This window comes from Dasypus novemcinctus, chromosome 6 (assembly GCF_030445035.2).
Source record: "Dasypus novemcinctus isolate mDasNov1 chromosome 6, mDasNov1.1.hap2, whole genome shotgun sequence".
Taxonomy (NCBI): domain Eukaryota; kingdom Metazoa; phylum Chordata; class Mammalia; order Cingulata; family Dasypodidae; genus Dasypus; species Dasypus novemcinctus.
Genome location: NC_080678.1, coordinates 34,897,767 through 34,915,263, shown reverse-complemented (window position 1 = coordinate 34,915,263; position 17,497 = coordinate 34,897,767). Strand labels below are relative to the sequence as shown.

Below are 17,497 nucleotides of genomic sequence, written 5' to 3'. Positions count from 1 at the left end.
CCTATATGGTAGATGGGAGCCCAGTTGGTCAAGCCACATCTGTTTCCTCCCAAATTACATTTTAAAGGTAAAGGTTTTTTTTAAAGATTTATTTTATTTATTTTTGTCCCCTTCCCTTCCCCTGTTGTCTGCTCTCTGTGCCCATTTGCTGTGTGCTCTTCTGTGTCCGCTTCATTATCAGGTGGCACTGGGAAACTGCATCTCTTTTTTGTTGTGTAATCTTGCTGTGTCAGCTCTCCATGTGTGTGGCGCCACTCCTGGGTGGGCTGCACTTCTTTCACACAGGGCTGCTCTCCTTGCAGTGTGCACTCCTTGTGCATGGGGCACCCCTACGCGGGGGTGCCCCTGGGTGGCACAGCACTCCTTGCACGTGGTAGCACTACGCGTGGGCCAGCTTACTGCACAGGTCAGGAGGCCCTGGGGATTGAACCCTGGACCCTCCATATGGTAGACGGATGCTCTGTCAGTTGAGCCACATCCACTTCCCTAAAGGTAAAGCTTTAAAGAAGAGTTTAAAGAAGTTGTAGAGGCATTTTATTTTATTTTTTTGGTTTTTTAAAAAGATTTATTTTTAATTTATTTCTCTCCCCTTCCTCACCCCCCCCAGTTGTCTGCTCTCTGTGCCCATTTGCTTTGTGTTCTTCTGTGTCTGTTTGTATTCTTGTCAGCAGAACCCGGAATCTGTGTCTTTTTTCATTGCATCATCTTACTCTGTCAGCTCTCTGTGTGTGTGGTGCCATTCCTGGGCAGGCTGCACTTTTTTTGCGCTGGGCGGCTCTCCTTATGGGGCACACTCCTTGTGTGTGGGTCTCCCCTATGCTGGGGACACCCCTGCATGGCACAGCACTCCTTGCACACATCAGCACTGTGCATGGGCCAGCTCATCACATGGGTCAGGAGGCCCTGGGTTTGAACCTTGGACCTCCCAGGTGGTAGGCGGACGCCCTATCCATTGGGCCAAATCTGCTTCTTGTAAAGGCATTTTAAAGAAGAGTTTGCTAAACTAAAGGAATCCGATAGTGCGATGTTGCCCAAATTGGCCAAATCATAAGAATTATCTGATTTATTTGGTTTTGCCTAAAAAACTGTCACAAGTGTCCTCTATCAAATCTGTTTCTCTCACTACCCTAAAAAGAATATTGTCCCTATGGAGACTCTCATATCCATTTGCAGGGAAGCAAATAGAGATTATCTAGTCTACCCTACATTTGTATGGTACCTGGGCTATGAAATGCTCACAAATCTTAATTGACTTCCACAATAACCCTGTAAGATAGATTGTGTTCTAGCCATTGTATAAGGGAAAAAACGAGATTTTCCTTCGAGACATCAATTGGCACAGTTAATAAATGGCAGAGATGGCACAGAAACCCAGGTCTCTGACTCCCAGGTTATGCTTTCTTCTCCCAACTTACATGACATGACAGGTAGCTAGCCAGACTCAATTTCACAGCCAGTGGCCATGCCTGCCCTGCTGGGGCTAATGTCAAGGACACAGAACCCCAACACACTCATTTGAGTGAAAACCCAGGGGCAGCCTCACCTGTTGGAGACAACTGAGGAAAAGACACATTTTTGGTTGGTGTCAATCTCCATCTCATTGTGTTTTAGAAATCGCTGCTGGTGCTGAAAGGCACGAATAACAGGCAAACCTGACACAGTCTCACTGAAGTGAGAGTAGATTGGGGACCTGGTGACAGAGTCCAGACGTTTCAGCTGGCGGGAAGTAGCCACATAAAATATCTGGACACACACACAAAAAAACAGAGTCAATTAGCCACACGATCAGGTTGCATGTAACAAGTTGTAAAGGGGTGGCAATCACGGTTCTACCTCTTCCTGGCCATGACCCAGGGTTCTTTGCCTTAATGACCACCATCCTCACATGAACCCGTCAGAAGCCTCCAGCCTCATCTCTGAGGAATAATGAGAGAGGCCCAGCGGAAGAGTATAATTGGAAGACCTGGGCTTGGCTGGAGCAGAAGAGGATGAAAATGAGACTATGCCATAGCCATAGAGGCTTGAATTTCCAAGCCCGGTGAGGGACTTTGTCAGCCCAAGAATCTATATCTTTGTACAAATGAGAGTTGCTGTCCTGGTTAGGGAAGTGTTCTCCAAAAGAATTCTGCACAAGCAGCTGAGAGCAGAGGAGCGTGGGTGGGAAATGTCCAGAGAAAGGTATGCTGAGGTTTAAGTAAAAATTGAAAAAAAGAATCACATTTCAGTGACCAAAGTATGCCTTGAGGGTGTGTGAAGATAAAGATATGCCGTAATCCTGCAGGCGCCGCAGACAGCCGACTCAGCAAGGTAACACAACAAAAAGGGAGACAAGCAAAAAAACACAGAAGAGCGCGCAGTGAATGGACTCAGAGAGCAGAGAGCAAGCAGAAAGCCGCAAGGCAGGCGGGAGGGGATTTAAAAAATGGTATGCTGTAGTGGCATGTGAAGCTAAATGGTGTGTGGAATGTTGGGGGTCTAAAAACTGGTATGCTAGAGAGTACAGGCAGAATCTTTGAGGTGTAAGGCATGAAAGGTGAGGTTCAGTGGAGTGGGCTGGTGATGCTATTAGGGTTTGTGAGGATTTTTTGAAACCAGGGAAGAGCTGGACATATGTGTTATACCTGAAAATTTCCTCAAATACCTTGCTTCTTGTTTGTTGGTTTGTTATTAACGGTCAGAATGTTGTTACCAAGATGACAATGTACCTGATGGACTTGACAGCAGGGGGTGCCATTTTACCACAGGTTACAAGGCTGCCCCTACAACCACAGGGTCTGAATTGTTTCCCTCTGGCCCAGCACATCACAAAGGCAACAGGTGACACAAGAGTCCTCTCTACAGTTTCCTCATCAATTTTAATTATGGGCATGAAGCCCCTTCCACTCGCTCCAGCTTTTCTCTGAGGCTTGGCTCTCAGGCTAACTGCGCCCTCAAAAACACATTGGATTTGTACCTAAAGCAATCCAGAGGTACCCCAGTGAGGCTAGAACTGCGCTGAATCGAACAGAGCGACACTTCCGAGCAGATAAGCCTATTTCAGTGCCATCTGAGGAAGCAGCCATATTGCACCTCTTCTAGAGGTGGCCAGTGATCTAACCATTGTGGTGGGGATCTTAGGGAGTTTCAAGATTGTCCAGAGTCAACCTCAAAGCAGTCTCAGACCCAGGCTTAAATCTGCCCCACTTGTGAGGTCTTGAGCTTCTGGGGGTCAGCAGTGAAATGAGATTTGCTGTGAAGCACACACAATCAGTGCTGATACACCAGCTTCAGAGAATGGCCTGTAGGCTCCTTGATATATCCATATATGGCTGAATGGCAGAATGTTGGTGAGGTGCCAGGGACTTGTGACATGCCAGTGATTCTCAGGGAGAAGCCTGGGCTTTTACAAGAAGAGAGGAAGGAAACCCTGGCCACTTCCAAACCTACCTGAACAAGCACATAAATGATCGCAAGAGGAATGACAACGAGGATGAAGACTGGGGTGGCCATGCAGATCATGATAAGGGTGCTGATTATCCCCAGAAAGCACAGAAGCCAGCTGCGCAAGGACCCGGGGAGGATGTCATCCACTGTGGAGATGTCCTAGGAATGCAGAGTTAGGAGAGATGGTATACCAATGAATCCCCAAGACATTTTACATCGTCCCAATTCCTGCAGGCCAGTGACCCCCTTATTCAATCACTTCATAATATTCATTTGCGCTAGACTGGACTGTTCACCCCAGTAACCAGTAGATTTTCTGCTATTGCATCATCTTTCTAAATATGTCTGAACATATCAGGCAGTGATCTTTCACCTTTATCAATAGAGTTGGCAAAAGTTTTTACTTTTCTTGAGAAATGTCATTTGTCAAACTTATTAAACCATTCACAATCACCATAAGCTAATAGAGCCTTACAAGTTAATCCTTTCCCATTTCCAAGCCACTTTAGTTATTTTAATTTTACACAAGTCCTAATTTTATTGAGTACTTGGCACAGATCCTAGAACCTAACAGGTATTCAAGAAATATTTGTTTGGAGGCTATTGTGAACCAGCCCGGTCACCTACCCTTGACGGAAGAGCCATCCTGCACCTGATAAGTTTTACCCTCTGCCAAGCATAGAGCTTCGAGGAATGTGGGGTTGACTGTGTCCCTGACTGGCCAGCATTCTAACCAAGGAACTCAGAGGTGACAGACAGATCTTACTGCCATATTGCCTTCATGTCACGTTGAATAAATGAACAAAATGATCAGAGGGATAAATGGATAGATGGATGAATGAATGAGAACATGCTTAGGAATCCTGGTTTACATTTTGCATTGCCTTTGCCTAGATTACATAGGGTTTTAGGATTATATTGACCCTAGGACTAATAATATGTGGGTACTGAAGTGATTCCAAATTATTGCCAGAGTGTCCCAAACTGGCTCAAGGATAGCACAGTCTCCCAAGAAAGTCCTGAATCATCTATATTGCCTATGTCTAACTTACCATTCCCAAAGTCAGAAGGAGGGGGGAAGATGGTGGAGTAGGAAGCTGCAGAAATCAGTCCCTCCACCAAAACAACTACTAAACAGGCAGGACATGTTTGAAACAACTATTTTGAAATCCCAGAGTTCAGGAGAAGACTGTACGGCATCCAAGAAAAGGGGGAGGAAGAGGCTGGTAAATTATAGTAAATACAGTAAATTGCTCTCTCTGTGCAGTTGACAGTGGCTATTGCCCATCCCACTCACAGCAGGCAGCAGTGGGGCCTGGCCCCTGGCACAGCTTGCTGGTGCCAGAGAGGGACATAAAAATCTATTGCCACAATACTGTGGCAGGGGAGGTGGGGGGTGGGGGGTGGGGGGGGGGAGGGCAGTGCGTAGGCTGACCAGTAATTTCTGCTTTCGATTTGCCACTTTGCACCGTGGGCAGCTCGCCTCTGAGGGCAGTCATTGCTCCAGCCTGACCTGGACAAAGGTGACAGAGGAGACTTAAAGATGCTACACTTCCTCGGAACTGCAGAGGACAGTTGAAGGGCTGCATCTGTTGGCTGGGGCCGAGCCAAGAAGGCCCAGCTTTGGGAATCTGTGGAAGAACCTCCTGGTTCCCCTCCTGGTCCCTCCTTAAGCCCCAACCCAGGGCCGTTTGGAAGCAGCTCCCTTTTGTGGGTCCCTCTGGGAGAGACTGACTTGGGTAACCCCTCTCCAGCGTGCTGCACCTCCTAGAACTTACCCTCTAGGCAAAAACCTCTTGAGACAAGGAAAGTATGTAGTGTAAGAAACAATCAAGGGACTTCCAGGAAGATGGTGGACTAGAAAGACACGGGACCCTCTTCTCCTCCAGAAAAATAGCTAGAGGATAGGCTGACACAGCCTGAGAAAAGATCTTCTAGGGTTTAGGGCACCAGGTGAAGGCTGGACACCACCCAGAGGAGAGAGGGACAAAGGAGGGGAATCGTGCCGACAGAACTCTGAGTTAAACCAGCGGCTGCTGCAGGTGGCATTCTCCCTTACACCACAGGCACTTTAGAACACTCAGGCCTCTGGTCCTGTGGCTATAGACAAAGGGGGCCCCAGGGATCCACCACCCCAGGAAAGGGGAGACAGAGGGACACGGTCGAAGGCTAACTCAGCTTCTGACCCACAAATTTGGTCTGCTGTGTGCCACCAGCCTATGCAGGCTGGGTGGGACCACACCATGGTTTGTCTTGGGAGCTGGCAAGGGGCTAAAGGTGTATGACCATCCCAATCTCCTTCTCTACTAGCCGGAACTGATTGTTGAGGACTCTGAGGTGAGTGGAAATATTTCCTACCCAGGAAAAGGGAGGGGGCTACCAGAGAAGGCTGGAGAAGTGTCTCTGAGAACGTTTGAATTATAAGGCTCTTGGGCTCCAGGCAAGAAGCTTTATCACATTGATCCAGTCTGTGTTGTAAAAAACATACTCCTACCAGGCATTGAACTGAGAGGGCTGTCAAAGACCGCCATCTGGCAAATCAAGGAAGTGCATGTGAGAAAATTAAAAATAAGTAAGAGAGGCTTTTTCCAATCTTTATAGCCTCCCTCCCCAAGGCCCTAGGAAGCAGGTCTGTAACCAATTACTGGGTCCAGGGCCCAGTTTTGAGCAATTAACAGGGACGGTCCTAACAATCCAGGTCAAGCCAAGAATCAAAGAATAGCAGTAACACACAGCGTCCTGCCACTAAACCCCTACAAAAGAGAAAGAAATTGAGTATCTGAATAAACTACATCCTAATCAGATGGCTAGACATCAGGAAAAAAATTACAAGCCATACTAAGAAAATAGAAGACATGGCCCAAGAAAAGGAATAGATCAAAGCCCCAGAAGCAATGCAGGATTTGAGAGAACTAATTAGCAAGATGCACACAAATTTCCAAAATCAAATTAATGAGATGAAAGACAATATGGCTAAAGAGATAAATGACATCAAGAAGACACTAAGGGAGTGCAAAGAAGAATTTGAAATCCTGAACCAAAAAGTAACAGAGCTCATGGGGAATAAAAAACACAATAGATGAGATTAAAAAAAAACCCAAAACATTAGAATAATTAGAGTTCACTCTATTATGTTTAATGTTAAATGTTTGTAAGCTTAATGGATTTTAGTAAAATTATTTTTTTGTTGTAAGAATTAAATGAGGTATTAGAATCTCATTTTAAACCCTGAATTAGGTTCTAAAATCAGGTTCTATATAAACTGCTCCTATGTTGTCATTCCAATGAGCCTGATTGAGTATATGAGACCATATACATAAACAATGAAATTCTAAAGGTTTAGATCTGGGACACTTAATACATGTGAAGTGGGAATTCAGAGAATAAGAAGTTAATGTTGACTGAAATAAACATAGATTTTGTTGGTCAGGTAATTCTCTTTTGGTCTTTTGCATTTGTGAGCTTTGCACCCTCTACCCTTTGTTCCAGACAATCATTTCAAGGATGTTTGTAAAGTGAAAAGCCTTGGAAGATAGAGATAGTGATTCACTGTGGAGCAAAGAGCAGGTATGATTACTGCATAATTTAATAAAAATAATGTTTTCCTTTGAAGCATATGGCAGACATGCTCATTACCCATTATAAAAGATTTGGTTTCCCTAAACTCAAGGTTCTTCTCCTGTGATGCAAACCACTATATACACACTCTTTGAATCACCCTATGGAAATTGGGACTAAGAGAACTGGTGCAAAAATGATGATATTCTGGTACTTCTAGTGCTGTGAGTAATAAATCATTCATTGTTTCTGGAAAAAAAAAAAGAAACCAGTAGAGGTATACAACAGCAGACTTGAAATGGTAGAAGAAAGAATAAGTGATACTGAAGACAGAACAGCTGAAATTGAAGAGAGAAAAAAACAGAAAGAGCAAAGAATGGACAAAAATTGAGCAGGGGCTCAGAGAGTTGAATGACAACACAAAATATAACAATATACCTGTCGTGGGAGTTCCAGAAGGAGAAAAGAGGGAATGGGAGCAAAAAGAGTATTTGAAGAAATAATAGATTTCCCAACTCTCATGAAGGAAATGAACTTAAATGTTCAAGAAGCATACCATATCCCAATCAGAATAAATCCAAATAGACCTACTCCAAGACACATACTACTCAGAATATCAAATGTCACAGATAAAGAGAAAATTCTCAGAGTAGCAAGAGAGAAGCAAACCATTACATACAAGGGAGGCCCAGTAAGATTTAGCCTGGATTTCTTAGCAGAAACCATGGCGGTGAGAAGACAGTGGTATGATACAACTAGGATACTGAAAGTGAAGAACTTCCAGTTGAGAATTCTTTATCCAGCAAAATTACCCTTCAAATATGAAGGTGAGTATAAAATATTCGCAAACAGAAACTAAGAGAGTTCATAAAAATGAATCCACCTTTGCAGGAAATATTAAATGAAGCCTTAGAACCTGAAATAAAAAGACAAGAGAGATCAGCCTGGAGGAGAGTATAGAAGAAAGAATATCAGAAGGGAAAACTAAGAGAATAAAAAGGCAGACAAAACTATGATATGACATATGAAAACCAAAGAAAAAAATGGTGGAAGTAAATAACACATTTAAGGTAATATCATTGAATGTGATTGGGTTAAACTCCCCAATCAAAAGATACAGACTGACAGAATGGATTAAAAAAACACACAACAACCCAACCATGAGCCTTCCATATGCTGCTTACAAGAAACTCACCTTAGACCCAGGGATGCAAAATGGCTCAAAGTGAAAGGTTGGAAAACAATAACTCCATGCAAACAGTAAAGAGCAGGGCTAGCTATACTAATGTCAGACAAAACAGACTTTAAATGCAAAAATGTTATAAGATATATAGAAGGACATGATATATTAATAAAAGGAGCAATCCACCAGGAAGATATCAGTCATAAATATCTATTTTATGGGCCTCAGGGGGCCCCAAAATACATGAAAGAAACTCTGGCAAAACTGGAGGGAGAAACAGACATCTCTATAATAACTGCTGGGAACTTCAACATTCCACTCATATCATTAGATAGGACAACTAGACAGAAGATCAACAAGGAAACAGAACTTGACTAATATGATGAACTAGTTAGAATGCTGCATCCAATCTCAGTGGATTATACATTTTTCTCAAATGCCATGGATCTTTCTCCAAGATAGACCACATGTTAGGGAGCAAGGCAGCTCTCAAAATACATAAAAAGATTAAAATTATACAAAGCACCTTCTCTGATCATAATGGAATGAAGATGGAATCAATAATAGGCAAGAAACCCTCTTGTTAGAGATGTGGAATGGACACAACCATTCCAAGGTTCACAGGATGGAGGAATAAAGTATGGATTAGAGTGGACTTACTGATAATCTATTCATGAACTATTGTGATTAGTAATGGAAGAAAATGTGGCATTGGTATGGAGAAAGTGGCCATGGTAGCTGCTGGGGGTAGGGAATGAGAGGAAGAGATGAGATGTGGAGGCATTTTCGGGACTTGGAGTTGTCCTGGGTGATGCTGTGGGGACAGTTACCGGACACTGTATGTCCTCCCATGGCCCACTGGGTGGAACGTGGTAGAGTGTGGACTATGATGTGGACATTTACCATGAGGTGCAGCGGTGCTCTGAGATGTATTCACCAAATGCAATGAATGTCTCATGATGATGGAGGAGATTGTTGTTATGGGGGGAGGAGTAGCATGGGGGGGGGTATATGGGGACCTCATATTTTTTTAACGTAATATTTAAAAAATAAAGACAAAAAAAAATAGGCAGGAAAAAATTAAATTCACAAATATGTGGAGGCTAAACAACACACTTCTAAATAATCAGTGGGTCAAAGAAGAAATTGCAAGTGAAATCAGTAAATATATATATATATATTTTTTTTTAAAGATTTATTTATTTATTTACTCCCCCCCTCCCCCTGTTGTCTGTTCTCTGTGTCTTTTTGCTGTGTCTTGTTTCTTTGTCCGCTTCTGTTGTCGTCAGCGGCACGGGAAGTGTGTGCGGCGCCATTCCTGGGCAGGCTGCACTTCCTTTCGCGCTGGGCGGCTCTCCTTACGGGTGCACTCTTTGTGCGTGGGGCTCCCCTACACGGGGGACACCCCTGCATGGCGTGGCTCTCCTTGCGTGCATCAGCACTGCGCATGGGCCAGCTCCACACGGGTCAAGGAGGCCTGGGGTTTGAACCGCGGACCTCGCATGTGGTAGACGGACACCCTAACCACTGGGCCAAGTCCGTTTCCCTAGTAAATATATTGAGACAAATGAAAACAAGAACACAACTTATCAAAACTTATGGAATAGAGTGAAGGCAGACTTGAGAGGGAAATTTTTAGCCTTAAACACCTATATTAAAAGAGAAGAAAGAGCTAAACTCAAAGATTTAACTGAACAACTAGAGAAACTAGAAAAGGATCAACAAATCAATCCCAAAACAAGCAGAAGGAAAGAAATAATAAAGGTTACCACAGAAATAAATAAAATTAAGAACAAAAAACAATAGAGAAAATCAACAAAATAAAAAACTGGTTCTTTGGGAAGATCAATAAAATTGACAAACCCCTAGCTAGACTAACCAAAAAAAAAAAAAAAGAGAGAGAGAGAGAGAGAAGATGCAAATAAATACAATCAGAAGTAAAAGGGGAGGGGGGAGTTACAAATGACCCCACAAAAATAAAAAGGATCATAAGAGGATATTATGAGAAACTATATGCCAACAAACTAGACAACCTAGATGAAATGGACAAATTCCTAGAAATGCACAAACAACTTACACTGCTGCTACAAGAAATACAAGAACTTAACAAACCAATCATATGTAAAGAGATTGAATCCATCATAAAAAGTCTCCTAAGAAAGAAAACTCCAGGACGAGATGGCTTCACAGGTGAATTCTGCTGATCATTTTGAAAAAAATTAATACCAATCCTGTTTTAACTCTTCCAAAAATTTGAAGAGGAAAAATTACCCAACATATTTATGAAGCCAACATCACCTTAATACCAAAGCCAGATAAACATACTACAAGAAAAGAAAATTTCAGACCAATCTCTCTAATGAAGATAGATGCAAAAATTCTCAACAAAATATTTGCAAATCGAATCCAACAGCATATCAAAAGACTTATACATCATGATCAAGTGGAATTTATTCCTGGTATGCAGGGCTGGTTCAACATAAGAAAATCAATCAACATAATACACCACATTAACGAAAAAGGAAAAAACCTACATGATAATCTCAATCAATGCAGAAAAGACATTTGACAAAACTCAGAATTTTTTAAATAAAAACACTTCAAAAGATAGGAATAGAAGGAAAATTCCTCAATATGATAAAAGGCACATATGAAAAACCCACAGCCAACATCATATTCAATGGTGAAAGTTTGAGAGCTTTCCCTCTAAGATCGGGAGCAAGACAAGGATGCCCGCTGTCACCATTGTTATTCAATATTGTACTAGAAGTTCTAGCTAGGGTAATTAGACAAGAAAAATATATTAAAGGCATCCAAATAGGAAAAGAGGAAGTAAAACTCTGTTTATAGATGAGATGATCCTGTATTTAGAAAATTCTGAAGTATCCATGACAAAGTCACTTGAGCTAATAAATGAGTTCAGCAAAGTGACAGGAAAAAAGATCAACACACAAAAATCAGCAATGTTTTTGTACACTAGTACTGAACTATCTGAGGAAGAAATCAGGGGGAAATGCCATTGACAATACAAAAAGACTCAAATACCTAGGAATTAATTTAACCAAAGAAATACAGGATCTATACACAGAAAACTACAAAACAGTGCTAAAAGAAATCAATGTGTTTATGGATTGGAAGAGGAAATATTGTGAAGCTGTCAATCCTACCCAAACTGATTTAGAGATTCAATGCAATACCAATCAAAATTCCAAAAGCCTACTGTACAGAATTAGTAATGGCAATTACCAGATTCATTTGGGAGGGAAAGTTCAACCGAATAGCCAAAAGCATTCTAAAAAAGAAGAGCAATGTGGGAGGAATTTCACTGCCTGACCTTGAAATATATTACAAAGCTACAGCAGTCAAAACAGCATGGTACTTGCATAAAGAAAAATGCATCGATCAGTGGAATAGAATTGAGAGTCCAGAAGTAAACCCTAACCTATACAGTCAACTGACTTTTGACAAACCTACCAAGTCCATGTTAACGGGACAAAACAGTCTGTTCAACAAATGGTGCTGGGGGAACTGGATAGTCAAAAGAATGAAAGAGGATCCTTATCTCACTCCCTAAACAAGAACCAACTCTAAATGGATCAAAGACCTAAATATAAAAGCCAGTTCCATAAAAATACTGGGAAAAAAAATGTAGGGAAACATCATCAAGACCTTGTAGGAGGTGGTTTCTTGGGCCTTATATGTGCAACAAAAGAAAAAATGACCCTCCTCAAATTTAAACACTTTTGCACCTCACAGAGCTTTTCAAAAGAGTGAAAAGGCAGCCAACTCAATGGGAGAAAACATTTGAAAATCACATGTCCAATAAGGGTTTAATATGCAGGATATATAATAAAATGTTACAACTCAACAATTAAAAGACAAACGATTCAAAAAGAGTCCCTTCTCTTTCAAGACAAAAGACTTGAATAACTTTTGTCCAAAGAAGAAATACAAATGGCAACATGAAAACTTGCTCAACATCACTAATGATTAAGGAAATGCAAATCAAAACAATGAGATAACATTTCACACCCATCAGAATGGCCACTATTAAAAAGACAGAGAACTACAAGTGTTGGAGAGGATGTAAAGAGATAGGAGCACTGATTCACTGTTCTTGGGAGTGCAGAATGGTACAGCCACTGTGGAGGTGTTTGGCAATTCCTAAAGAAGTTGAATACAGACTTGCCATGTGACCCTGCAATACCACTGTTGAGTATATACCCAGAAGAACTGAGAGCAGTGACACAAATAGACATCTGCACAGCTGTGTTCATTGAAGTGTTATTCACAATTGCCAAAAATTGGAAACAACTCAGGTGTCCATCAACAGATGAATGGATATACAAACTGTGGTCTATTCACACAATGGAATATTATGCAGCTGTAAGAAGAAATGAAGTCATAAAGCATATGACAACATGGAAGAACCTGGAGGATATTGTGTTGAGTGAAGCAAGCCAGACAGAAAAGGACGAATACTGTATGACTGTGTTACTATGAACCAAATATATTGTGTAACATATTGTATGATTTTTAAAAATTGTATAAATATCCAGTACATTTAATAGAAAAAAAATTTACTTTGTCAGATATTAATATAGCCACTCCAAGTTTTAATACAAGATAAAAAGAAAAAAAGAAACAATTGAGGCAGATGACCTCAGGCAAAGGCTTACCTGTTTTAAATCCTACCCAGGAGAGGTAGAGGATCTGTTTCCTGGGTAGCAGAAGGGCCATTCAAATTGCTTTAAACAGAGGAACTCCTCAGTCCACTAGCAAGTACAAATCCAGGACAAGACACAGGTCCAGAAAAGAAAAGGAGGACGCTGCACTCTGCACTTGCCTTGAGTTGACTATCTTTTTTTTTTTTTTTTAAGCCAACCTTTTTTTTTCTTTATTCATTTTTTAAATATTACATTCAAAAAATATGAGGTCTCCATATAACCCCCACCCCCCCTCACCCCACTACTTCCCCCACAGCAACATTCTCCTCTATCATCATGACACATCCATTGCATTTGGTGAATACATCTCTGAGCATCACTGCACTCATGGTCAATGGTCCACATCATAGCCCACACTCTCCCACGTTCCATCTAGTAGGCCATGGGAGGACCTACAATGTCCGGTAATTGTCCCTGCAGTGCCACCCAGGACAACTCCAAGTCCCCAAAACGCCTCCACATCTCATCTCTTCCTCCCATTCCCTACCCCCAGCAGCCACCATGGCCACTTTCTCCACTCCATTTGAGCTGACCATCTTGATAGGAGAGCTGAACTCTGATGGAGAGCACCAGCCAATGCAAAGCCAATTTGCAAATACAGTAAAAGGTCTTTTTTGTTTAAGTTTGCTTGGTTTTGTTAGCTCCTGACACTCAAGAAAATCTCAGTCATATCACCAGCTAGTACAAACTCAAGGAACAGATATCTCAGGAAATAAAACCCAGAGTTAACACTTAAAAATATTAAAATGTACAGTGTGCAACCAAAAATTACAAGGCAAACAAAGAAACAAGAAATGAAAGCCCATCTAAAGGAAGAGGATAAAAATCTAGAGAATATCAGTGCAGAGGACCAGACTGTGGGGAAGCAGACATGGCTCAACTGATGGAGTGCCTGCCTGCCATATGGGAGATCCAGCGTTCAAACCCAGGGCCTCCTGGCCCATGTGGTGAGCTGGTTTATTCACAACGCTGCTGCACACAAGAAGTGCCATGCCACACAGGGGTGTCCCCCATGTAGGGGAGCCCCACACACAAGGAGTGCACCCTGCATTGAGCTACCCAACATGAAAAAAAGCACATCCCTCCCAGGAGTGGTGCTGCACACATGGAGAGCTGATGAAGCAAGATGATGCAACAAAAAGAAACACAGATTCCTGGTGCTGCTCAGAATGCAAGCAAACCCAGAAGAACACACAGCAAATGGACACAGAGAGCAGACAACGGGGGGGGGGGGGGGGGGGGGAGAAGGGAGAGAAATAAAATAGAAATAAAATAAATCTTAAAAAAAACAAACACCAGACTGTGTACATACTAGACAAAGACTTAAAAAACAATGATCTTCAATATGCTTAAGGAGATGAAAGAAAATACAGAGAAAAACTAAAGGATATCAGGAAAAGAATGAATGAACAACATGAGAATATCAGTAAAGAGATATCAAATTTTAAAAATTAACCAACAGACCTACTGGAGTTGAAGACCACAATAACTGAAATGAAAAATTCTCAGAAAGGTTTCAACAGCAAATTGGAGCTGGAAGAAGAAAGAATTAGTGAACTCAAAGACCAGACAATTGAAATGAGTCAGGCTGAGGAGGAGAAAGAAAAAAGAACTATAAAAAGAGAATAATCTAAGAAACCTTTGGGATACCATCAAGCATACTAATATATGCATTTATGGAAGTCCCAGAAGGAGAAGAAAGTGACAGAAGGAATATTGAAAGTAATAATGACTGAAAACTTCCCAAACTTAGCAGAATACATGAAGATGTAGCTCCAAAGAGCCCAGAGAACACTAAACAGGATAAACCTGAAGGAAAAAAAAAATCCCTTTTTCACTTAATAATCAAACTATCAATAGCAAAGGATAAGGAGAAAGACTTCTGGAAACTACAAGAGAAAAGAAATGTGCAATGTACAAGAGAGTCCCAATTAGATTAAGTGTCCATTTCTCATGAGAAACCATGGAGGCCAAAGGGCAGTTGAAATATTTAAAGTGCTGAAAGAAAACATTTTCTAACCAAGAATTTTATAGCCAGGAAGACTTTCTTTTAAAAATGAGGGAGATTAAGACATTCCCAGATAAACAAAAGCTAAGGGAGTTTATCACCACTAGAGCTTCCCTACAAGCAATCTTAAAGGGATTTCTTCAGATTGAAAGGATAGGACACTAGAAAGTAGTTCAAAGTGTCATAAAGAATGAAGATCTCTGGTAAAAGTACCCATTTGGGTAGTAGAAAATACGAGTATAATTGTGTTGTGTTTTTTTGTATGTAATTCTATTTCTCACTTCCTATAGGTGCAATATGTGAATGCATAAAGGTAATGATAAATCTATGGCTGGTACATTTAAAGTACAAAGACATAATTTGTAACAAGTGAAAAAAAGGTGGGGATGGGTATAGGAACGGTGTATGTGTATGCTATTGAAGTCAAGTTAGTATCAAATCAAATATGATTGTTGTGATGGTTTGAAGCTGTATGGACTTCAGAAAAATTTGCTCTTAAAGTTAATCCACTCCTGTGGGTGTGGACCCATTGTAAGTAGGATTTTTGGTAAGGAGGATATTTCTTTTTATGATTTATTTTATTTACTTAATAAATAAATAAAATAAATGTAAATAAATTTATTTTATTTATTTAATAAATAAATAAAATAAATGCAAATATTGTTTGCATTTGGTATGTCCATTGTGTGCTCACCTTCCTTTTTTAGGAGGCATCAGGAACTGAACCTGGGACCTCACATGTTGGAGGGAGGTGTCTAATCACTTGAGTCACCCCCACTCCCTGCTTTGTTGTGTCTCTCGTTATGTTTTTCCTCCTTGTGTCTCTTGTTGTGTCATCTTGTCACATCAGCTTGCTGTGCCATCCCAACGCATCAGCTTGTCTTCTTTAGGAGGCACTGGGAACCAAACTTGGGACCTCCCATATGGTAGGCAGCAGCTCAATCACTTGAGCCACATCTTCTTCCCTGGTGAGTAGGATATTAACTTAAGATGTGACCCACCTCATTCAGGGTCCTCTTACTGGAGTCCTCTCTAAGAGGTTGAAATTCAGATGAAGAGAGAGCATGCCATGGAAATAAGAAGCTGAAAGCAACAAAATCCAGAAGAAAAGGGAGAGAGCAGCAGATGCCACCATATGCCTTGCCATATGACAGAGGAGTCCAGAATCACTGGCAGCCAGTCTTTGGGGAGAAAGCATTGCCTGATGATGCCTTGATTTGGACATTTTTCTCAGCTTCAAAATTGTAAGCTTGTAAGTTAATAAATTCCCACTTATAAAGCTGACCTAGTTCACAGAATCTGCATTTTGGCAGCCTAGCAAGCTAAAACAATTGTTATATATTTAGGATGTTAAATTTCAACCCCATATTCAGGGGAGGAACACTGGTGTGGGGTGTTATTGGTGGGGGATATATGGTTTGGAGGGAGTTCTCCAGGGCAGGTATATAGGGTATATAAAAATGTTTGGATATTCGTTGGATATTGTCATAGTAGTTAGAGTTACAAATGACAACTGAGGAAGTGCTGAGTTCCTAGCCAGGGGAGCTGTCACATTCCCAATGGAACAGCAACAATCCCCCAAGTGCAAGGGCAAAGACCAGTGAAGAAGGGTGGTCCAAAGATGAGCCCTTGATACTGATGACTATACTTATGAGCCTGTGTGCCTGAAATTTCAACTAGGCCTAGAGCTGCAGGGTGCCAACGGTTACCTCTTGAGAGCCTCCATATTGCTCAAATGTGGCCACTCTCTAAGCCAAACTCAGCATGTAAATGCATTACCTTTCCCCCAGCATGGGACATGACTCTCAGGGATGAGCTTCCCTGGTGCCAAGGGATTACTACCAATCACCAGTTCGCGATGCAACTAGAAAAAGACCTTTAATAAAAGGGGGAAATAGTAAAGACAAATGAGTTTATATGGCTAAGAGACTTCAAAATGAGTTGGGAGGTCATCAGAGGGGTTGTGCTTATACATGTCTCAGCAGAATCCTAGAGACAGCCAAAGTAGATACAACCGCAGGTACTGGTGCTCCTGAGGGCTACAGAGACACACAGGTTCTGTGGTCATGGAAGATGGCTCTGGAGTTCAGTGCCTTGACAGTGGGCTCTACTTTGGAATTTGTGCTCCTGAGTGTGATGGAGGTGGACTCAGATGTGACCTTTCTACACATGCCTCTACTGTCACTTTTACTGAACCTGTGGTTGACTCTGGGGTTCGTGTATACTCAGAATACTTGAATCTTTGGACTGGCCATGTGCCAGCTGGGCCCTGAGCCTCAGAAGAGTTGCAATTCCTACTCTCCAGTTTGTTGGTCTTACCCAGGTCAGCTAACAGGGAGATGAAGATGGTTAACCACCACACCAGGGAACTGGGAGTGCCTACAACTGTAGGCAGGAAAATTGCATCCATCACCATGTGGGACCTAAACTCCCTCTTGATTTAGAGGTGTAGTGGACATCACCATCCCAGGGTCTACAGGATGGAGGAATAAAATATGGATTAGAGTGGACTTAATGGTATTCTACTATAGAACTATTGTGACTCTAGCAATGGAAGAAATTGTATCATTGATGTGGAGACAGGGCAGGGAGAGGGAA

General features: G+C 41.7%; 1 protein-coding gene across 2 annotated transcripts in view; it reads right to left on the bottom strand.

Annotated features, from left to right (window-relative positions):
* Positions 1-17,497, bottom strand: part of ABCC2 (ATP binding cassette subfamily C member 2) — a 107,232-nt gene that overhangs the window by 10,344 nt on the left and 79,391 nt on the right. For both annotated transcript variants that reach the window (XM_004459198.5, XM_058298502.2), the window contains 2 exons: positions 3,427-3,582; positions 1,544-1,743 (listed from right to left, as the gene is read on the bottom strand). In XM_004459198.5, the coding sequence (XP_004459255.1) occupies positions 1,544-1,743; positions 3,427-3,582 (356 nt within the window). The remainder of the gene's footprint in view (positions 1-1,543; positions 1,744-3,426; positions 3,583-17,497) is intronic.